Source organism: Erinaceus europaeus, chromosome 4, assembly GCF_950295315.1.
Source record: "Erinaceus europaeus chromosome 4, mEriEur2.1, whole genome shotgun sequence".
Taxonomy (NCBI): Eukaryota; Metazoa; Chordata; class Mammalia; order Eulipotyphla; family Erinaceidae; genus Erinaceus; species Erinaceus europaeus.
This window is the reverse complement of record NC_080165.1, coordinates 91,117,850-91,141,345: the sequence shown is the minus strand read 5'-3', so window position 1 is coordinate 91,141,345 and position 23,496 is coordinate 91,117,850. Positions and strand designations below refer to the sequence as shown.

Sequence of the window (23,496 nt, the reverse complement as noted above, 5' to 3'; positions counted from 1 at the left end):
ACGACTGTCTTTCACTCTTAAAAGGTCTCCATGGAAATGCACAAGACCAAAAGTAACCTGGAGCCAATCCTCTCCAATCTGCTCAGTTTTATACATGCCCTTAGTCTGGGACTTGAGCCACATCACTATGGTCATTTTGGAGATGTACAACAGTGAAAAGGTGCTTAGGAATAATCACAGACTACTTCTCCCTGGAGGAGGATGATTTTGCAAGCTCAGGAAATGTGAATTTGGTTTAAACAGGATGGGTGGAAGGTTGAGGTCATTGAATTTGAGCAAAACATTGATTTAGGATTTGGCAAAGTCCTGGTGTTTGCAAAAAGCCTTCTCCAATCCTGGGCCACACAGGCTAGCTAGATACAGGGCTGTCACAAGATATGTTTCTATGAATTTTTAAATTATTTTTATTTTTTAAAGATTTAATTTTATATTATACACGCACAAGCACTGATCAGCTCGTTTATGGTGGTGCCAGTGATTGAACCCGGGACTTCTGGGGCCTATAGAATGCAAATCCTGTGCTCTAACACAATTAGCTATCTTCCCTGCCCAAAGTGTGTTTCTTGCTCAATTCTGGGCATCTTCAAAGATCTAAGTACTCACTCAATAAATGTTTGTGGAATGAGCTGAGTTGAGGAGTTCCAGAGAATTGATTATACAGTAATGTGAATGTGCTTAACACTACTTAACACTTCACTGATTGCAATGATACTTTTTAGTGCTATGTGAACTTTACCAACATCCAGAATAGAAAATAAAAGGTGACAACACTCAGGTCCTTCCTATACTCAGTATATAAAATGGGTAGGTTGAATAATTTGAGTTTCAAAAAGTATGGCAGAGGGTTTAAATGGATCACTTATCAACACGGAATGAAGATTTAATGAGACAGAAGTAAAAAACAAGTAAGACACTGATTGTCCCAGGCAGGTATTCTAAAGCAAGAAGACTCAATCAAAGTATGTAGGTAGTTAGACACAACAGTTCCAAATACATCCAGGAAAGGCCACTCTACTAATTTCCAGTGGCTACTTTTTCTTTCTCCCTCCTACCCCTCTTCTCCTTTTTTTCCCTTTCTTTCTTTCTTTCTTTCTTTCTTTCTTTCTTTCTTCGTTTCTTTTTATAGAGTGCAAAAGACAAAGAGAGGTGGAGAAGGAAAGGCAGAAAGAAAGACAGAAGGAGAGATACCTGCCACACTGTTGCTCATGAAGCTTCCTCTCTGCAGGTAGGGACCTGGGGCTTGAACCTGGGTCCTTATACCTGGTAACATGTAAATCCTACTACCTAGCCATCACCCAGTCCTATAATTAGTAGCTTTGAAAATACTATTTAGTTGCATTTACTACTTTACAAAGATATGGTCAGAAGATATGGGAAATACTGTATGTTATTTGGGCAAGTTTATACATATGAATTTCCAAGAAAGGAGAACTGCACATACTTCCCTTCCCATGTTCACCCCAAGGGATTTCCACAGCACATAACTCACTCACAGCAGTAAATATCAGTGGTAACAGATGTGACAGGTTATTTGGGATATCTGAGGCCAGACTCTGACCCCCCAATTTACTATCTATATATTCTGGGGCAACATAAGTCTCTAAGATTTGGTCTCTTTCTTTTTATATTAAAGTACACGACCAAGGGAGGGCAGGCAATGCCGCACATGGTTGAGCACACAAAGGCCTGGGTTCAAGCCTCCTATCCTCACCTGCAAGAGAAAAGCTTCATAAGTGGTAAAGCAGTGATGCAAGCGGCTCTCTTTCTCTCTCCCTTTTTATCCTCCCCCAGCTCAATTTCTCTGTGTCATATCAAATAAAAAAGAAAGGGAAAAAATGGCTGCTAAGAGTGGTGGATTCATCATACAGGCACCAAGCCCTAGCGATCAGCCTGGTAGCAATTAAAAAAATAAAGAAAAACAGAGTCAGGTGGTGGAGCAACCAGTAGAGTGATCATGTTACCATGTGCAGGGAACTGGGTTCAAGCCCCTGTTCCCCACCTGCAGAGGGAAAGCCTCACAAGTGGTCGATCAGTGTTGCAGATGTCTCTCTTTCTCTCTCCCTATCTCCTCCTTCCCTTTTAATTTCTGTCTCTATCCAAAATAAATAAAACATATTTAGACAAATAAATAAAGTACAGGACTCTGGCTCTGAGATGTATTTTTAATTCTGGCTCTGGCATTTATGAGCAAGGAAAGCTTGGTCAAGCTAAAAAGTCTTTCTAATTCTTAATTCTCTCATCTGTACAATGGGAATAACCACAGTATCCACTCTACAGAGTGACTGTGAGTACTAAGTGAAAGAACAAAGGTCAAGTACTTACTACAGTGCCTGGCACAAGCACTCAAATACACATGTGTTATCTCTGACTCAGTGTACTGCTAAGTGCTATACAAATGTTATCAGCCTTTAGGGCTCAAGCCACACCCCGCTCTCTTTCATAAAATTTGCCTGATGGTCAGACTATAAAGGATCTCTCAATTCTGGGCTTAAGACAGTTTGTAGTATTACTTACTACATTAACCACAAATTTATCTGACACATAGCAGAATGCTGATATGCAGTATTATATCCTATAATGATATCTAGTGTTTCAGATGCAATGCTTATTTCAAGTTCCTTTATTGCCAAATGGAATTGAGAGGAGCGTTAAAAAGTTACACACACCTACTGTGAAAATATCTGAAAGAGAACATGTAACGTTGATTGCTGACATCTGCTATAACTTACTGCTTAGAAATATAAGTAATATTGATAATTTCCTGTCTCCAGATTTTGCCTGAGCATATATAAAAATAAATTTTTTATTAAAATGGCTCATTCTATATTTCTAATCTATAACCTTTTCTCCCCTCAGACATCAGTCCATGTCCATATGTGAAGATAAGACCTTATGCTCTTTTAAGCAGCTATAGAGTAGTCCACTGAGTGGCTATACTATCCTTTAATTAATCCATTCAGTATAAAAGGAGCCTTAGCTTGTTTCAAATAAGTAATAGCTTCAGAGCAAGAGCTATGTCACATGTATTTTAGTGTGTCCATACAGTCAGCATAAGATATGGTTAGAATTCAAGAAAATTGGCACATGCTCTGTGATATCTGCCTCTAAATCATAGATGATGATGACTGGATTGCAGTCTATTGAATATGATTCTCAAAAGTTAGCAGTACAGTTTGTGGTGAGAAGTTGGGCAACTGAGCAAGGAGCAGAAGAGATGAAGGACACAGTCTGCCCAAACTGCAGGAGGGTCTTGGATGCCATGCCAAGCAGCCCAGACTTCAGAGGCACCATGGAGAAGGATATTACTTACTGTGAGCTTGAAGTCAGTCAGTGGTAGCAATGTTGACAATGAAGGAGAAAAGACTAGATGAAAGGCTAAAGCCAAGTTAAGTCATACTATAACTTTCTGAGTGAGAGTCAAGGGTCTGAACTAAGGGTTAAAAAGCAATAAAAAAAAAAAAAAAGGGAGTGGGGGGCTGGAGGGGTGGGTGAGCATCTGGCTGAGTGCACATGTTACAGTGTGCAAGGACCCAGGTTCGAGCCCTTGGTCCCCACCTTCGGGGGAAAGCTTTGCAAGTGGTGAAGCAGTGTTGCAGGTGTCTCTTTGTCTCTCTCCCTCTATCACTCCTTCCCTCTCAATTTCTGGCTATTTCTATCCAATAAGTAAATAAAGATCTTTTTTTAAAAAATGTAGGGAGTCGGGTGGTAGTGCAGCAGGTTAAGCGCACGTGATGTGAAGCACAAGGACCTGAGTAAGGATCCCTAGCTCCTCACCTGCAGGGGAGCAGCTTCACAGGCAGTGAAGCAGGTCTGCAGGTGTCTATCTTCCTCTCCCCCACTGTCTTCCCCTTCTCTCTCCATTTCTCTCTGTCCCATCTAACAACGATGACATCAATAACCATAACAATAATAACTACAACAATAAAAAGGGCAACAAAAGGGAAAATAAATATTTAAAAAAATGTAAAAAGCAGTAAAAATAGACCAGAAGATAGCTCAGTTGGTAAAGCATATGCCTTGCATGTGCATAGCCCAAGCTGGAGGCCAGCATTATGGGAGAGTGCCATGGCACCAGGAGAAGCAACAAAAGAGAAGTGATGTTTCTGCAGGTTTTTTTGGTCTGACACATATGCTTGTTTTAGTTCATGATTCTGGGAACTATGTAAACCACGGCACTCACATTACCATACACAAGGACCCAAGCTCAAGGCTCTCCCCACCTGCAGGAGGGAAGCTTCATAAGTGGAGATGTCATCTTGCAGGTGTTTCTGTCTTTCACTCTCTTTATCTCCCCCCTCTCTTCTCAATTTCTCTCTGCCTTACTGGTAAAAAAAAAAAATCTGGGAGCAGTAGATTTGTCATGCTGGCACAGAGCCCCAGCAATAGCTCTGGTGGCAATTAAATGAAAAAAAAATGGGGTAGGGGCATGTAATAAAATTATGAGAGATTACCAGTAGGCCTTGGTAAGAAGATCTTTCCAGGTATCTGACTAGGGTACTGGCAATCAGATGCAGGAAAAATGCTGTATCTGTTTCTAGGGGGCCTAGCAAAGGTTTAAAGATGGAAGCAACACAGGAGGTCAACTAGTTCTCATTCTGTCAACTACACTTCTAAAAACTATTTACTGACACCCCTGCCAGGTACACTGTTGACAAAATCCAAGTAGATTCCAGTACACAGTGAGTGTTCAGTAACTTTGTAAATGAATGTTATATACAGGTTGTGTCTGTACTCAGCTGTACAGAGGTCAGCATACCTCCCCCTTCCCAATCCTCTCATACCAACTAGAAAAGCCTTCTCCAGAGAAGCTGCCTTCCCTCAGCCTTCTCTGCACTGAAACTACAGTAGCTTCCCTAGGTAAGGCCACAGTACTTCAGCATGAGCTTCCTCAGGGCTGCTTTAGCTGAAAATATAAAAGGTGATGGGGAAAGCTGAGGTTCAACTTTAAAAAAAAAAATTACAATTACAGATCACACTAGATAAAAAACATCTTTTGGGAACTGGGTAGTGGTATACCAGTATGTACTTCCCCATGTGCAAGGTGACCTGAGTTTTAACCCCTAGTGCCTCTCCACAAAGAGGAGTGGGGCAATACGACAGGTGTTTCTCACCCTTTCTGTCCTTCTCTATTTCTCTATATAGTCTCAATCTTCTCTCTGTCTCTATATAGAGAAAAAGAAAGAAAGAAAGAAAGAAAGAAAGAAAGAAAGAAAGAAAGAAAGAAAGAAAGGGAGAGAGAGAGAGAGAAAAGGCCACCACTGGGAGTTGTGGACTCGTTGTGCAGGCATCAAGCCACAGTAATAACCCTAGTGGCAAACAAGAAAGAAAGGAAAGAAGGAAGAAAAACAGGCAGGCATAAAAGAAATATTCACCTTTTTAAAAAAATTTAATTTTTATTATTTGTTTATTTATTCCCTTTTGTTGTCCTTGTTGTTTTATTGTTGTAGTTATTGTTGTTGTTGGATAGGACAGAGAGAAATGGAGAGAGGAGGGGAAGACAGAGGAGGGGAGAGAAAGATAGACACCTGCAGACCTGCTTCACCACCTGTGAAGCGACCCCCCTGCAGTTGGGGAGCTGGGAGCTCGAACTGGGATCCTTACACCAGTCCTTGCGCTTTGCCCCACCTGCACTTAACCCGCTACACTATCACCCAACTCCCAATATTCACCTTTTTAAAAAAATATATTTATTTATTCATTTTCTCTTTTTGTTGCCCTTGTTGTTTTATTGTTATACTTATTATTGTTGTTGTTGTTACTGATGTCTTCGTTGTTGGATAGGACAGAGAGAAATGGAGAGAGGAGGGGGATACAGAGAATGGAAGAGAAAGACACCTGTAAACGTGCTTCACCACCTGTGAAGCAATTTCCCTGCAGGTGGGGAGCCGGGGGCTTGAACCGGGATCCTTATGCTGGTCCTTGTGCTTTGCGCCACCTGCGCTTAACCACTGTGCTACAGCCCAACTCCCAATATTTACCTTTCTTAAGGATTCTAGAAACACTTCAGTAATAAAGTCATGAAAAAATCAACATAAGATAGTAAGAAGTCTCTTCAACAAATGGTGTTGGAAACAATGAGTTGAAACATGCAGAAGAATGAAACTGAACTACTATATTTCACCAAATACAAAAGTAAATTCCAAGTGGATCAAGGACTTGGATGTTAGACCACTACTATCAGATACTTAGAAGAAAATATTGGCAGAACTCTTTTCCGCATCAATTTTAAAGACATTTTCAATGAAACAAATCCAATTACAAAAGACTACGGCAAGCATAAACCTATGGGACTACATCAAATTAAAAAGTTTCTGTACAGCAAAAGAAACCAATATCCAAACCAAGAGACCCCTTACAGAATGGGAGAAGATCTTTACATGCCATACATCAGACAAGAGGCTAATAACCAGAATATATAAAGAACTTGCCAAACTCAATAAGAAAAAAATAACCCACCCAAAAATGGGGGGGAGGAAATGGACAGAATATCCACCATGGAGGAGACCCAAAAGGCCAAGAAACACATGAAAAAATTCTCCAAGTCTCTGATTGTCAGAGAAATGCAAAAAAAGACAACCATGAGATACCACTTCACTCCTGTGAGAATGTCATACATCAGAAAAGATAACAGCAGCAAATGCTGTAGAAGTTGTGGGGTCAAAGGAACCCTCCTGCACTGCTGGAATGTAAATTGGTCCAACCTCTGTGGAGAACAGTCTGGAGAACTCTCAGAAGGCTAGAAATGGACCTACCCTATGATCCTGCAATTCCTCTCCTGGGGATATATCCTAAGGAACCCAACACACCCATCCAAAAAGATCTGTGTACACATATGTTGTTAGCAACACAATTTGTAATAGCCAAAACCTGGAAGCAACCCAGGTGTCCAACAACAGATGAGTGGCTGAGCAAGTTGTGATATATATACACAATGGAACACTACTTAGCTTTTAAAAACGGTGACTTCACCGTTTTCAGCCAATCTTGGATGGACCTTGAAAAATTCATGTTAAGTGAAATAAGTCAGAAACAGAAGGATGAATATGGGACAATCTCACTCTCAGGCTGAAGTTGAAAAACAAGATCAGAAAAGAAAACACAAGTAGAACCTGAACTAGAATTGGCGTATTGCACCAAAGTAAAAAGACTCTTGGGTGGGTGTGTGGGGAGAATACAGATCCATGAAGGATGACAGAGGACCTCGTGAGGGTTGTATTGTTATATGGAAAACTGGGAAATGTTATGCATGTACAGACTATTGTATTTACTGTTGAATATGAAACATTAATTCCCTAATAAAGGAATTAAAAAAAAAGATAGTAAAACAGAATGATATTAATGGTCATGGGCAACACCTCATCAATGGGCAACTTACAGTTTAACATCTAAGGAAACTTTTTTACTAGGGTTTCACAGCTCCAAGTCTCTCTCTCTCTCTCTCTCTCTCTCTCTCTCTCTCTCTCTCCTTCCAGAAGAAGAGTGGGAAAGATACCCAGAACTAGAGCTTCACCCAGTATGTCAAAGGTCAGGCTTAAACCTGGATTGTGAGCATAACAAAGCAGGTACACTATCCAGGTGAATTATCCTGCCAAATTCCTCTTTCTGGCACCTCTAACTGCTCTTGCTGGCCCCATCACAACTTTCTTTCTGCTTCCCTGGGTCATATAAACCATATGGGGAAAGAGAGCTGGGAGTCAGGATACCTTTCAGTTTCAAGAGTCTCTGAATGTCAACAACAGAATTCAAATGTGTAGGTTCCACGAATACTTCCTGATTGAAAGCCCAGCCCAAAACTGGGGGTGGTACAGGAGAAGTTTTCAGATGAATCAGGGCCACAGTCTCTTGACAAGATTCTTCATCTCCAGTCTCACCCTCCATGAAGTCTCCAGAGCAAACTCATCTCAAGTAGTCAGCACAGCCCTCAGGCCTTCTGTGAAGTGGCCTCACTTCCCTTCTTTCTTTCTTCTCCCCCAATTCCCAAATCCAGAATACCTGACACTTTTCTGCTGAGTACCCATGCTTCACACCCGCCCATCCCCTCTTCATCACTGTGAATTCACAAGGATGGCTACTCCTTATGTACTGTTCTCCCTAATTTTCTCTCTCAGCTCTACCTAGTATCCCTTCACTCCTCTGCTGAAGAGGAGCCCCTTTAATGCGTTCCTACAACTCCCCTTCTAACAGACAATTAGTAAATGAACATCACTATGTGCTAGACACAAAGGACCAATCAATATGTTAGCTCAACTGGAATACTTAACTCCTCTCATTTGTCTTCCTTGCTTGATGGTAAGGTTGTTCCTTGTAAGTGGGGACTGTGCCTCAGTGTGTTTTCCTCTGTGTTCTCAACATCTAAAACAATGCCTTGTACTAAAGCACTGGTTAGTCAGTATTTGCAGAATGAAGGGGCAAGAGATCAGAGTCAGTCCAATCTAGACTCACCCCCCTTGGGCCATGTGAACAACAATCCAACCAGTGGGACTGAGACCAGCAATACTGGTGAAGTTAAATACAGCTAAAGTTGCAGACTAAAGGTATGGTAGGTGCTTGGTGAACATCTGACAAGGCCATAATTGTCATTCCTGGAGTATCTGGACCCATGCAACTCAAGGAACAAAGACTGTGCTCCAAAAATGGTCAAAAGAAAGCAAGCTATCTATACTAGCTTGGTCCACATCAACAGAACAGGAGATGGCAAGTGTAGGCCAGGATGTAGAGGAAAAAAGAGACTTGGCTACACTTGTGGTGGGAATGCAAACTGGTACAGCACTTGTGGAAAAAGCAGGGGATTTTTTTTTTTTTTTGGTGGGAATGCAAACTGGTGTGGTACCTATGGAAAAAAGAGTTTGGAGAGTTCTTCAGCAAATGAAAATGAAATATCCTATGATCCAGCAACACCAAACTTTGGCATATGCCTCATGCTCTACTACTACTACTACTACTACTACTACTACTACTACTACTACTACTACTACTAGCGTTTGCCTCATGGTCTGAAAACACTAATTCAAAAGGATATTTGCACCTCTGTACTCATAGCTTCACTATTTACAATAGCCAAATATGGAAGCAAGCTAAATGCCCATGGACAGATAACTGGATAAAGAAGTTATGAGTTACCCTACTTTTTGCTCCCCATAAACAACCTTGATCCATGCCCTCAGCGGGGGAGAAGTGATAGGATGAAGATAAGAGGGCTCTGAACTCCAGCTCTATCAGCACCCAGAGATAGAGAAGGAAAAGGAGTGGGACTTCATATGGAGGTAGCTATGATGCTATGAGTGGCTTAGAAGGACATATGGAGATAGTTGTGATATTTTTAAAAATTTTTAAAGAAGTCATAAGTTACAAATTCTATGGAATTCTACCTGCAATTAAAAAAAGATGAGACTGTATCATTTGAAACAAAATGAATAGAACAGGAGGTGGTTACGCTAAGTAAAATAAGTAAAGAAGTGAAGGAAAACTACCAGATGGAATACAGATGACTTTAGCAAATGAGCTTACTAGAAAAAAAAAATGTAACAAACTTTCTCTTGGACTTTCTGAGAACTGTGTTGGCTGGGGAGAGGGGGAGAGGATTGCAAAACTCTAGTGGAGGCTGTGGTGAATTACATACACCAAGTGTAGATGTGAAATTATACCACTGAAATCTTCTAATTTTGCAAAACACTGTTAAATTACTAATAAAAATGAAAAAAACTACATTAATTGTTTTCCATTTCAGATTTCAGTGTCTTACTCAGTGTAAGTGTACTTACTAAATTTTTTTTTTTTTTTTTAAAGACAACTGAATGACTGAGTAAGTGCCTGGTGTTGAATGAAGATAGTTCCTAGGCTGGATAAGAATCTCAAAAAAAGTTTTTCAAAACACAAACTGAATCTTTTTAACATATAGGCTGTGTAATTGATATGCAGACTCAAAAGCCTAGACCAAGTAGATCAGAAGCAACCAATAGCACAGCTATATACAAGATACTGGGTACTGTAGAACAAACCCTAACAGAAGTACTTTTCAAAGTTAACCCAATTACCAAATAATGTGATGATAACATTAACTATCGATTGTCTTTTTGAACCCTAAGACAGCAGGAACCTCACATCTCCACTATAGAGCCCCTACTTCCCCCAGTCCTGGAACCCTTGGATAGGGCCCAATTTCCCGAATGCCTCTCCCAATCCATACCAAATAATGTTGCATCTGCCGATCACAACCTAACCAACGCAACGATTGCCACCTCAACATGCTTCACTTCAGACTGTGTCCAGAGACTTCACATGTGGAATGACAACCCTTCAGCTTCATTACTCAGGTGAGACCTTTCCTTTCATAGTATACTCTAATTCCATCTCAGGTGGTTCACTTTCTAACAAAGTCCCAAAACCTAGATATACACCAGTTTCTGTGAGAGAGAGCATATGTTCACACGTATCTGTAAACTACTGCAAAATATATACCTGAAAGCAGAAGTACACTAGAGTTTGCAGTGAGTACCCCCCTAACACTTCCTCTCCACTATTCCAACCTTTGGGTCCATGATTCCTCAACAATTTGTTTGGCTTTGTATGTTAACTCTCTTTTCAGTCACCAGGTTCCAGGTGTCATCAGGATGTCGGCCAGACTTCCCTAGACTGAAGACCCCACCAATGTGTCCTGGAGCTCCGCTTCCCCAGAGACCCACCCTACTAGGGAAAGAGAGAGGCAGACTGGGAGTATGGACCGACCAGTCAACACCCATGTTCAGTGGGGAAGCAATTACAGAAGCCAGACCTTCCACCTTCTACAACCCACAATGACCCTGGGTCCATGCTCCCAGAGGGATAGAGAAAGGGAAAGCTATCAGGGGAGGGGGTGGGATATGGAGATTGGGTGGTGGGAATTATGTGGAGTTGTACCCCTCCTACCCTATGGTTTTGTTAATTAATCCTTTCTTAAATAAAAAAAAGAAAAAAAAAGAATCTCAAAAAAAAAAAAAGTTTCTTTGCTTTTTTACTTCAGGGCTATAAACTGGGTCTCACCAGAAATTTCTTAGGTTAAATCGTTCTAGATAGCCAAATGTTCTATATTATTTGAGATCCAGATATTGAAGTTCTGACACTAATCATTATGGATAGAAATCTTTCTAAAAGGCTTTCTGAAGCTAGTACATACCCCTTAATTTTGCATGAAATGATGACAAGGTAATCATTATGATCACGTATAGTACTGTACTAGGCTATCATAATAACTTCAGCATCTGCTGAAACTGTTTGCTCATATACTGAATAATACCAGGTATTTGTGGGTTTTCTTTTTTACCCCCACTCCTGTTGACTTCTCAGTATTTAATAATACTTAACACAGCCCTCACAGCTGTCAGCTATCACCAGTCTAACTACCCCAGTCACATCTCCCATTTGAGTTTATTCTTTCTTCTGTGGTCTTAGGAACCAACTAAGTTTTATATAACTGTAAGTAACACAAGTGTAAAAGGCTGTGTGCAAGATGTGAAGTACACAAGTCACAAAGTACATTGGTTTAGGGCCACCATTAGGCTTATCTGGGACCTCCTCTTACATCCTGTTCCTCAATTATGTTCCTAATGGATGAAGCAGCCACAAAGGACAGTTCCACAAGGTTGAGCTATTCATTATGCCAACACTTTTTGGCTATACTAAGGACAACAGGTAACATGTTTTGAGCTTTTTCTTGTGTGCCAATCTTCTTCTAAATGTGATGTCTGTATTAATACTTTTAATCCCCCTAATGGATCTATGATATATTATTCCCATTCTATTAATAAGAAAACTTGGCATTCAAAGGTTAAAGTGTTGATCAAGATGGCACTGCTAGAACACAGAAAAACTAGAATTGAAACTGTTTGGTTTTGGAGGCCATGACTGACCACTAGATTTCACAGTCTCTAACCATCTCTTAAGAGAGCTATACAACAGTTGTGTGGATCTATTTCTATAAAAACAAAAACTCAGAAAGCAAGGTAGAGACTAGTGCTGTCCTATAAACATTTCCATGATGATCAGAATGTTCTCTACACAAGTGGACTCTTGAAAAGGTGGCTAGTGTGGATAAGTGATTTGTCATTTCATTTTAATGAGTTTGCCTTTAAATGGGCAAATGTGGGCAGCAACTACTATACTGAATGGTACAAGGACAGACACTGCTTTTGATGAGTCAAAAAATTGTGGTACTTCAAACATTAAATGCAATGGATAATCCCCACTTGAATTACAGCTTCAGGAGAATATTAAATACAAATGTATCTTCTCACAACATTTTCTCCACCCTTGGAATGCCTTTAACCCATTCTTGTAATTTCAGGGAAGAAAGCACACTGCTTGGTCAAAGTATTTGAAAAGGTCTTTGAAATGAAGTGGGTGCTTATAAATATCAGGGTATTAACTCATCAGGAGGGTCTGAGGTATGAAGAGACAAATCACAGGTGAGGACTCAGGCATTGTGTTCATCCTACTGAAGTGAAAAGAAAAAGAAAAAAAAGACAGAACCAGAGAAAATTGTATATATGTTCTGTGATGAGTATATCACAGAGTGTGACAACACTCTCAAGACCTGGGACCTGAACCACTGATTGCAAGAATTAGTGTGATACAACCTGACTTGGCAGAGCAGACCACAATGGCCATTCTACCAAGGCAGTGATCTTTTCTTGCTTTTCCCTAGTCCCCTGGAAAGACCTAAAGACCTTTAACAAGAAAGACACAAAACCAAACCTACCTCCGCCTATATCCTGACCGACCGATTCCTTTCCGTACAGATGTTTTCTCTTCTCACCAATTGCTCCACTAGGTTTTACACACTCAAAATCCTGAATTCACTTTTGATGCTTTGTGTCATATACACCAGAGTGATGCTTTGGTTTTCATGAATAAATAAATCTTTTACCTAACAGCTATCACTCGTTTCTTTTTACTCTTCTTGGAAACAACAATCACAAAATCTATAGTAACAAGTTATTCCTTGCCCACTGAGGTCAAAACTTGACCCAGTACAAAGTCATGCTACATAACTAAATACACTCTAAAGTCCAGAAACATAGGGTCTGAAAAGTTCAATTCTGCTCCAAGTACTGAAGAATTCTTTTTAGCAGGAAACCAGGCATTGTGAAGCTGGCCCAGAGATTTCCTGCAGGACTCCAGGAATTGCTGAAGGGAAGGCTATTTACCCTTGGATTTCCCTCCAGGTCAGGAGCACCCAGACAGCTCAATCTTTGGAAAAGGTACTGGTAATACATGCCTGGTACCTCTAAATTTGAAATCAAGGTTTCACTGGTTCTTGATGCTCTCTTGTTGGTAGATTCCAGCACTGCACCAGGCACACAGACCAGAAGATAAATATTTATTGACTACTTAGCATGATGCTAGGCACTCCTCAAAGCAAGGAGGAGATGGTCAACAGAGAAAAGTGAAGGAGGCCAGGTGGTGGCACACCTGGTTAAGCTCACACATTACAGTGTGCAAGGATCCAAGTTCAAAGCCCCTGGTCCCCACCTGCAGGGGGAAAGCATCATGAGTGGTGAAGCAGGGCTGCAGGTATCTTTGTCTCTCTCCCTCTCTATCTCTCTGTCCCCTCTCAATTTCTCTGTGTTTCTATCCAATAACAAATAAATGAAATATTTTTTAAAAAGAGCAAACTGAAGTACATTTGTAGAAATTACATCTTGACTCTGCCCTGTGGTAGAGTACATCTTTCTCTCTGCTGCAAAAGCCACAAAAAAGTTTTCACAGTGGTGGTGGGTCACTAAAACAGTCTCTTTTTGAAAATTCTCTAAAAAAAAAAAAAAAAAGAGTATTTATACTTTTATAATAAAGATGACAGAAAGAGCTGTGACTCTTAACAAAATTCAGGAATTTTATTAAGAACACTTCTTTAAGGCAGGACAACTGAAGCTTAGAGGACTGTTCCCCCTTCTCCCCCCCAGGTGTGACTGTCACCCTGACCAACCTAAAAAAGCATTACAGATGAGGCTGGGGTTTGAGGTTGTAAATCTTAAAAAGCCATGTGCAAGAGTTCTCCTAACCACAACCAAGGTTACAATTATAAAAGGCCCCGTCATACTAAACATCACACCTGTGCAGACATACATACTCACTGCTTGCTCACTCTCTCAAACCACTGTAGCGTACAAGAGAACCTACCAGCTGTGCCTCACAAGTTGTCAGGAGTCACTACGAATCTTGTCCTCTGACTACTGACAACTCACACTAAGGGTGTGGGGGTCTCCATTCAATAAACCACCCACTTCCTCCAATATTAACAGTTAGATGTTGAGGTCCAAGAGTCTGTAGGTTTGCAGTCGTACCTGCTACTTACATCAAGTTCAAGACTGAACTTTTCTACCCACCAATAGTTTCTCAGCTTTAAGCTACCATACTGTGACCTGCTTGAGAACAGGCACTGAACCTTATAAATCTATACTCCTGGAGCTCAACACAGGCACTCAATAAACAGTTACCAAATAAATGAATGCAGCATTCTTAAGAAGGACCGAACCGTTTCAAACCTTCTGCACATTCACAGCATCTAAAAGCAAAACCTAGAATTCTGGTGAGCAGATGTGTAGAAAATGGACTTGAATCAAGAAGATTTGAGTTCAAATTTCCAGGTCTGTGGAATAGTCCCTCTATTGTCTTGGGCAAATCTCCAAGCCTCTGGGGTAATAATTTCCCTCTAGTTTGTTCCTTAAACTTATAAAATGTGAAGAAAAGATGCATCCTAGAGCTATGGCCACAATGTTAATTTGATGATAAGGGCATTAAAATATAATTGCCTGGGCAGCTCTTCTTTAAAAGATGTTGGCTAATGACAGAATTAACTTTAGCAGTAGGCAAAGCCTCTGCCCATTTGCCTGTGTTTACATGTGATACACATTTTGGGGTCATACTCTTGAAGTCTCTATTAGAGAGATAATACAAAACTGACTACAGCAAGCAGGAAAGTCTGCAAGTGGAACAATGACCTGCAGATTTGCTTCCAGGTAATAAACAGAAACCTCTCAGACAAAGAAAAATAAAGCAGCCTGTGGCTACATTCCTTAGACGCCCCATTCAGGGACACAACAGAGCTGAGTGAGCTCTAAATGCAAACCAGACTCTGCTGGATTCTCATTTTGGCTCAACTCTAAAACTCGAAGGGGATGGTCCTTGGCCAAGTTTTTCCAATAGAAGCCAAGCTCTGGATGGGTATGACAACCCCCATAAACCATCCAGATTACAGGGTGAGGCTAGTAAAGCATTTCACAGATGTACAGTGCTGCCAACCACTCAAGATGAATGAAGGGAAGCCAGCAAGAGGCAACGTGGCTCTGGCAGGGAGCCACAGAGCAGTGCCTCACCTCACCCTGGATTCCCACAAACGCACAGGAGGGCTCTCGGGGGCTCTCAGCTCTCCCACTCACAACATGGTTCCTTCTCTTCTGCTGAAAAGCTGGGTGAAATCTACACTGTCCAGAGGAGCAGCCTGTAAAGCTCTTTAAACCACACAGTTAACCCTCTACTTAACCAGCTGTTCGGTTAGGTTTGCTTCCACCAAAGGGCATTTGAGACAGGGGAGGTAAACAAAAGCTAGTAACAGGCTAGGTAATAGGTAAAGGTTTGCTCACTGGATAAGTTGGGCCAGGGGCTGGCAAAATATGGCATTGTCGGAAAAGTCATGACATATATTTTCCCCCCATGTTTTTCTATGCTAAAAAGCATCATGACTTTTCCGACAACCCAACAGCTCACCTGGATAGTGTGTCTGCTTTGTCATACACAGGACCAAGGTTCGAACCTGACCCCCACTATACTGGAGGAAGCTTCAGTCTTGTGCTGTCTCTCTCTGTCTGTCTCTCTGTCTCTCTCTCCTCTCTCTTTCTATTTGTAACAGTTAGCCCAGAGAAGTGAAGGCCTGGCAGAAAATAATAATAAATCAGGACTGTGTCAGAAGCCATGTTAGTAGTTTCCTGCTCCCTACCCCCATCCCCCTTCCTCCTTTCTTTAACCATTAGGTTATACCAATGTATACCAGATACACAGTGCTGGATGAAAAGGTTAAGAGATAGTATCAGTAAAGTTTCCCACCAAAGTCTGCTAATAGCACTCTCACTGATTAGAAAGCACTCCCGGAGTTTGGAAACTCTAAACCAGTCTTATCAACCCTCTGGCTTCATCATTTATCAGGGTGGGAACAGGAGGTACATCAGCTATGCCTCAGAATGATTTCTACATCCCCCACCCCCACCCCACCGTTCATGAAGCAGCAGATCAAAAAGGAGCTCGTGTCTGCCAGAGTGAAGTTTTCACCATAGCAACACGTGTGCCTCTGCAAACAGTCAGGACTAAGGAGCTCTGTTGTGACCAGACTGAGCTGTGGCCCTGGAAAACAAGCAATGGAGGGCTCAGACAGAACGAGCAAGAGAAAAGTGGCACCTATTTAGCTTGTGGGACAGTCTCCTCATGGTTTTCAGTCCTCCACAAACTAGTGGTGGCAGCACTATGACTCTCAGGCACCCACAACCCCTGTTCTAGTTAAGAGGGTTGTCAGAAAAAAAGCAGGTGCCCTCTCTTGAATAGCAAATACATATTCCCTGGGGGAAAGAGGAACTCAGCATAGAGAGACTGTCCTGATTAGAGAACAGACTGCTAGCAGCAGAGAACCTGGGCAAAGGCCTCACATAAAGGAGGCCATATTTAAGGTGAAACAGAGCCAGGATTCCCCACTAGCTGGTCTGGTGGTGAATGGTATACTCACAAACCCAACAATGAAGCCCACAGCAATAGTTGTCAGCATGGTCACTGAGATCATTATGTGCCTAAGTGCAAAGCACAGTACTGGATATTTTGACAGGTATCAGTCTTCATCCTGCAGTTAGGGTTAAAAAGCTTACTTAGGAATCAGTGCTACCATTTTGGATATTACCTTCTTTCTGCTCAGGAGAGAAACAGGGATGGATGTTGTGCCCTCATGTCCCAGAGGTCAGGGTTATACCTGGGTCTTGACCAGAAGGAAAACCAGCTCCAGATTTCTGCTCTGTTGCTCAGATCATGGAGCAATGCATGTAGAAATTCAACCACAGAAAAGCACCCAAGAGAACAAGTGACCCTTCTCGGTTTCTCCTGATTTCTCTAACATGCCATGGATGGACTCTGTCAAAGGCTGGATAGGAACTATATAAGCTGGCACACTGTAAACTCTAATCACATTAGAAATTAATCAAAGTAAGAGGACAAATATCCACAGCTATAAATCTGCACCGTTTGCACATCTCTTTACATTATCATACGCACCGAACTGTTTTCAATTGCTGCCCTGACATGATAAAGCAGTCTCCTTTCACGGCTGTTAAATATATCTAGGAGGATGTGAACTGGTGCCATGGAACCCGTGTAGTAACAGGTTATGATGCAATGAACAAACACATCATCCTGAAAAGTCAGTCACGGTGTCAGGAACAGGGAAGACTTGGTAGTTCCTGGAGCAGAGGTTAACTCGACCGCAACTCTTAAAAGGGAAAGGAGGCACGAGGGTGGCTGTCCAGCTAGCAGACAATTAAAAAGCAAAAGTCTGTCGCTGCCCCAAAACTCTGAGGGGTTCTGAACCCTTAAATCACCACACACCAAACAGAAACCAAATCCTACAAATGACAGGCCCAGAATTTCAGTATTTCCCTACTGCCCACCTAGTACCAGCACCTGCAAAGGAGCTTTGGAACAAACGCATATTTTTTTTTCAAGTTTCTATCTTGAAATGGCCTTTTAGAGGTAATGCACAAATTGCTTTCTCTCTGTTCCTACTCCCCCTCCCGCCCCCCCACCCCCTTTGTCATGCTCCACTCGTTAATGAAAGAGTTTTCCTTTTTTCCTGCCTGGCTCAGTTTGAAACGTGGCACTGAACGGGGGACATTGGAAAGCAAGGGAAAAGGGGAAGGGAGGGGAAGACTGCTTTCATATCCCCCCCACACACACACACTTCAAGTGGCTGCCTTAAAGGGCAGACAGCAGTCACCAGGCAGGCTGCACTCCACCTCAGATAGGATCTAAGGGCCACACTGTGGAATAGAACTCCTCCCAACCCTGCACCCTCTCTCCAGAAAGCAGAGTTAAGGAAGAGAAAGCTGGAAGGAAAGGAGGGGGAAAATAAAGCTCCACATTCCTAACATTTTTTTCAGCCAAGTGCTGTGGCTACACAGAACAGCTCTATTCCAAACAGCCTGTAAAAGGGAAAGAAAACCTGGGTTCTGGAGAAGCTGCCCCCACCTTGGAAATGAGAAAAGGTGTCTTTTAGGATAGTCCAAAACCAGACCAGAAGGAGGGACAGGTACCCTTTTATGTGGAAGAAAGTGATCCCAAGAGAAGGAGTTTAGAGTCATCAACTCTCAAAGGACAGATATTAAGTCTGTACAATTCCCCAGTGGAAACAACAGCGCCTCTGATACTAGAGTACTGACTAGGAAGGAGTGGGGTAGAAGAGAGAAAGAGGTGGAGACCCATTGGGATGCTAAGGCTCAGGGGAGGAGGGAGAAGGACCAAACTCATTGGCAGAGTTTAAACGAGGGACCCCCATTAAAAGGAGGGGCCTAGGAGATGCTCTTTGTAGGAAGAATGGGAACTGAGTTTTCCTCAATCAGCTTCTAAAAGGAATCCCAGCCTACCCACAGTAGAAACTCATGAAACGAATATTCACTTCCTTTCTCCTCCTTCTCTTCCTGCCTTCTTCTGTTCTCACTTCAGAGAAACACATTTGTTAAGTGCTAGGGTCTCCTAACACATACATCCTTACACACACTACATCTCTAGGGAAGGACCCTCAACACCTAAATAATATGTAGGAAGTCCTGCCCTGTCTTTCCTCCAAATGTGAAGGTGACTTACTCTGAAAGTCCCTACAAGCAAACCAGGCTGTTTCTGCTCTTATTTGGTAGGGAGAACAGAGTTTCCAGGGTGGGGGAATCCCCAAATATGCCTATTTCTTTAAAGAGTCAGTCAGCGGGTGCACAGAGACAATGGAAACCTACTACAGGTCTAACAATATAACACACATCCTTCATAAGGTTTGGGCATGGTCCTTTTTCTCCAATATTGGCGCAGATACAGGGTCCCTACAACCTTTAAAAGGAGACACTGTGGGTTGACAAGGAGTTCACCAGGCAGAGCACAGGCCTAATTATGTCTGAAGCCTTGGACTGAAGTGCCAACACCACCTGGGAAGATCATGGAACCAGGGGAAGCTCCAAGAATACTGAAGCAAGGCTGTGGTGTCTCACACTCATTCATTCTCATTCTCTCTCTCCCTCTCCACCCTCTTTCTGTATGTGTTATTGTTGTGTGTGTGTTTTATTCAATAAATATTTATAGAGCTCCCTCACGACACAGATTCAAAGTTGTTCTGTCAAAGAGAAAAGGTTAGCCGAGCTCAATTAGACCAAATGGGATGCTTGAGAGAACAGAACACTTTGTTGGGTTTTTTGTTTGTTTGTTTTGCTTTGTGTTTGTTTGTTTGTTTGTTTTACCAGAGCACTGCTCAGCTTTGGCTTATGGTGGTGTGTGGAGGACTGAACCTGGTACCTGAGAGCCTCAGGCATGAGAGTCTATTTGCATAACCATTACACTACCCTCCCTCTGTATGTCTCTCTACCTGAAATGGAATATGGAAAAAAAATAAAAATAATATGGGAGGTGGTAGAATCACGTATACTGGAAGGAAGCCCCAGTGCCTTGAAAATAAAAGAAAGGAGGCAACCTGCATGTAACCCAGACATTGTAGCTGTTGAGGGAAGAAGAAGCCTGCACACATTTCAGCCAAAACCCTTTCCACACTGTCCAGTCCAGTGCTAAAGAAGGGGAGGACAAGGTACTTGCTATTTTCCCCCCTTCTTCACCTCAAGTCTTTTATGTCAGGTACAGACAGGGAGTAAGACTCCTAGACTTTGCAACTGCCACAGAGCTGCAGAGTTAGTACACAGGAAGTTCTACAAGGAAAGAGGCAAGAAGGAAAAGAGGTACCAAGTTGGAACACTCTTTCTAAGCAAAGATGAAGCAGGCAGAACCACACACCTTAACAAATGCCAAAAACAAAACACACACACACACCACATACACACAGCAGAGAAAGCAAGAGACTCTGCCTGCTGCAGAGAGTGTGGCTCTGAGATCTATAACTGTCACATGTGTCTTTCCAGCCACTCCCTCCAAGACTGGTGACATGGCACCGGGAAGCTTAGAATGGAAGACAGCAAACAGCTATTGAGGGTATTGCCGGGACAAATTCCGTTATTTCCTTAAACGGTTATCGTTGTCAATAATCATGGGGCTTTTAGGGGCTGGTAACTTGGGTTTCACACTTGTAGAGTCTATCTCCAATAAACCATACAATAATCCTGAGAGCAAAAAGGGTCCAATTAACCTCTTTAACTGTGTGTTGGACTGAGGCTGCAGTCAGGGTTTGGTCAGACTAGTGACAGAACTGGGACTAGGACACAAAGATGACCCTGGCTGTCAAAACCCTGTCCCATATGCCATGAAAGAAGTGTGGGGGTGGGTGGGGGAGAGACTGAAGCAGAGGAGTACTGCTGATACTCTTGCATTCCAGTGACTGCAGACTGCAAGTCTCAGGTTTATTTCCTAAAGACCACAAGGCCACCTGAGGGCAGCTTCACTGGCAAAGAAGGACTCTTATCTTTAAGGAGAAGACAGGAAGCAAGAGACAGGGAACCTGGGGATAGGGGGCTACAAGACGAGAAACTGGCCAGGAAAGCAATTCCTCATCTCCAAAGCAGTTTGTGATTCCAGCTTTGTATCCCATTCCTGAGAACACAGATAAGCAACCCTGCCCAGAAGGAAGAACAAGAACTGCCTTGGAGGAGACCCGGAGGAGACCAGGGTGAGAGGGGAGTATCACGCATATATTTCACTCTTGAGATAAGATATGCTCCAACAAGCCCTACCCTCGGTCCAGTTTCTCTACTTTTCACTTTTGAATATCATATTTTTCTAACTCTTAGAGTAGGGCATTTTCCCCATCAGCTAGCCCCTTCCTCTGCATTCTGACCTCAAAGAGGCTACTAAAACACTCTGTTCCTTGAGGCCAACACCAGCACAATGCTTTAGGGGAAGGATCTTATCTTCTTTCTCCCACCCCTAGAGACTGCCATTCTCCCTAAAAGGTGGGATTATCCCTGTTCCTCTCCATGGCCCTGTAAGGGAATTCTGGGTTTGCCACAGATCTAAATAGTTCACAGAGTGAAAGAGGGTGTATGAACACTGGACTTTTAGGCATGAGAGGGGAAAACTAAAAAAAAAAAAAAAAAAAAAGATGGGATAGAGGAGGTGAGGGGCAGAAGACTGCTGGGGATGGGGTTGGCGTACAGTCTGAGATGGGGCTGTGAACAGCCTGAGAATATTTCGGTGTTGATAATGCAAAAGACTTAGCATATCAGGCGGGAGGTGGTAAAGGGTAGGGGTCTCTTCCACTAGAAAAGCCCAGATGGGTTGGCAGCCGGTGCTGGGGAAAGGGAGTTGTGCAATGAGTTCGGGTCTGGGAGTCTCCGGGTTTGGCTCCTGGTCACTGAAGAGGAAATCCCGCTTATTAAGCCAGGGTGGCAGCGCTACAGTTGGTTCGAAGCCAGGCTTGGGATTCAGGGTTGCAGAGAGAATCGCAGCCTATGGTGGGTGCCCACGGGGGATTGGGTGAAGGTGTGTATGGGGAGGGGGAACGAACAAGGCACCTATGGCCTGGCACAGAGCAGGGGTGGTGTCTGGGCTAACAGACTAGGTGGGACGACCCAGTGCACAAAGCCGGGAGTGCAGATAACGTCCATGGCAGCAAGGCGCCCCCGGCTCTGAGACCTGGTGGACCTGCTGGGACAAAACCTCAAGGAATCACTAAAACGAAGCAGCCCCCACCACAACCACCCCTCCCAGGTCCCGGATCCCGGGTCCTGCTCACCTCGAACATAAGCCCGATGAGGACGCAGAGCACCAAGCAGAAGCCGATGTCCGCATGGTTGTGGATGACGAACTCCTGGCTAAAGAGCGGGTAACTTTTCGTCCTCCTACGAAAAGCCATGGCAGCAGGCGCGCAGCGGCCGGCGGGGCCCCGCACCCTGCGCTCCCCAAGCGCCGGCGCCGCGCAAACTTCTCCAGCCCCGGCCCGCTCCGCCCACCGGCCTGCAGCCCTTAGCCCGCAGCCCGCTCGCCGCTCGCCGCTCGCCGCTCGCCGCTAGTCCTCGCGCCCCGCCGCCGGCCCAGCGCCCAGCGCCCAGCGCCCAGCAACTTCCAGGGCCCCGCCCCCTTCCTCCCCCTGCCCCCGCCCCCGCCGCCCGGAACCGCCCCCGGCCGCAGCCCCCTCCCCACCCGCGGCGGCTCTCAGCGCGGCGGGCTCTTGCCGCGGCCCCGCCCCCCGCGCGCTTAACCCTCTCGCCGCCGCGTCGCTCGGAGGCGGGGTCGGCGGGCAGGCGAGCCGGCGCAGCGTGAGCCAACCCAGGTCGTGCTCACCCCGCAGCCGCGCGCCCGCCGCGGGGCCCCCGGCTCGCCTGTGCGCGCGCCTCCTGCGTGGAAGGAGAAGGCCGCGGGCCACGCGGAGGCCGGGCCCTGTCGGGACAGGAAGTGGGCCCGGATTTCCCACTGCTCTGAGCCCGCTCCTTCCTCTGCGGGAAGGGAAGGAAAGGGAAGGGAAGGGCCCGGGAGGCCGCGGGTCAGTCCCCGGGGCGGGTGGATCAGCCGGATATTCTCGGGTTTGCGGGCTGCGGCGCTGAAGCGTGGCGAGCGGCGCAGGTTCCGTGCAGGGAGGGAAACTGCAGGCTGACCTTCCCGCTGACCACCGCGCTCTGCACACATGACAGATGAATGGCCAGTTAATCGAGTATTTATTGAGAGCATTCAATCCAGGCATGGTTCAGATTGGTGGGAATATGGGGGTGGGGGGAATTGCCCTAGGGAGCTTGCATTCCAGTCTGGGAAGTGGATGGATGGATGCAATTTTGTTCTCTAACGTTTTGAGAGCCTTGTCATTTCTTATAAATGTCTCACTCAGAGTTTACCTTCAGTATTAATTGATTTGACGAAGAAAAACACTGAAGGGGGAAATAAAAGGACAAAAGGAACTTTCTCATTGAAAGTTTCTATTTAATATCAAATTTTAACAGTACTCCTAGGGAGGACAAAAGATATTTTTAATAAATTAATCTATGTCGGCAAATATTAAATTTCTTCCACCAATAATGAAAAACTCATATCTAGAGGTAAAAAAACACAAATTCCTAGTTCCTTTTTATTAAGTCCTCAGCTATGTGACCTCTAAGTAAATAATATTCTTCTAAAATCACACACTATGTGAAATGTGATTGAGACCGGACTTATCTAGTTCCTGGGTAAATTTTACACCTTAAGCTTTCTCCATACAGCCTTAGAATACAAAAACTTAGCACACAGACTTTGGCCTTTAAACCTTCTGTTTGACCCAAGAAATGGAAAAATAATGCCTATATGGGACTAAACTTCAAT

The 23,496-nt window shown here is 43.7% G+C and overlaps 1 protein-coding gene across 1 annotated transcript in view; it reads right to left on the bottom strand.

Moving 5' to 3' along the window:
* The window catches only part of TRAM2 (translocation associated membrane protein 2), a 102,780-nt gene extending 80,452 nt beyond the window's left edge, over window positions 1-22,328 (bottom strand). Inside the window, exon 1 of the mRNA XM_007516512.3 lies at window positions 21,941-22,328. Within this exon, the coding sequence (XP_007516574.1) occupies window positions 21,941-22,060 (120 nt within the window). The 5' untranslated portion in view covers window positions 22,061-22,328. The remainder of the gene's footprint in view (window positions 1-21,940) is intronic.
* Between the last annotated feature and the right edge of the window lie 1,168 nt (window positions 22,329-23,496).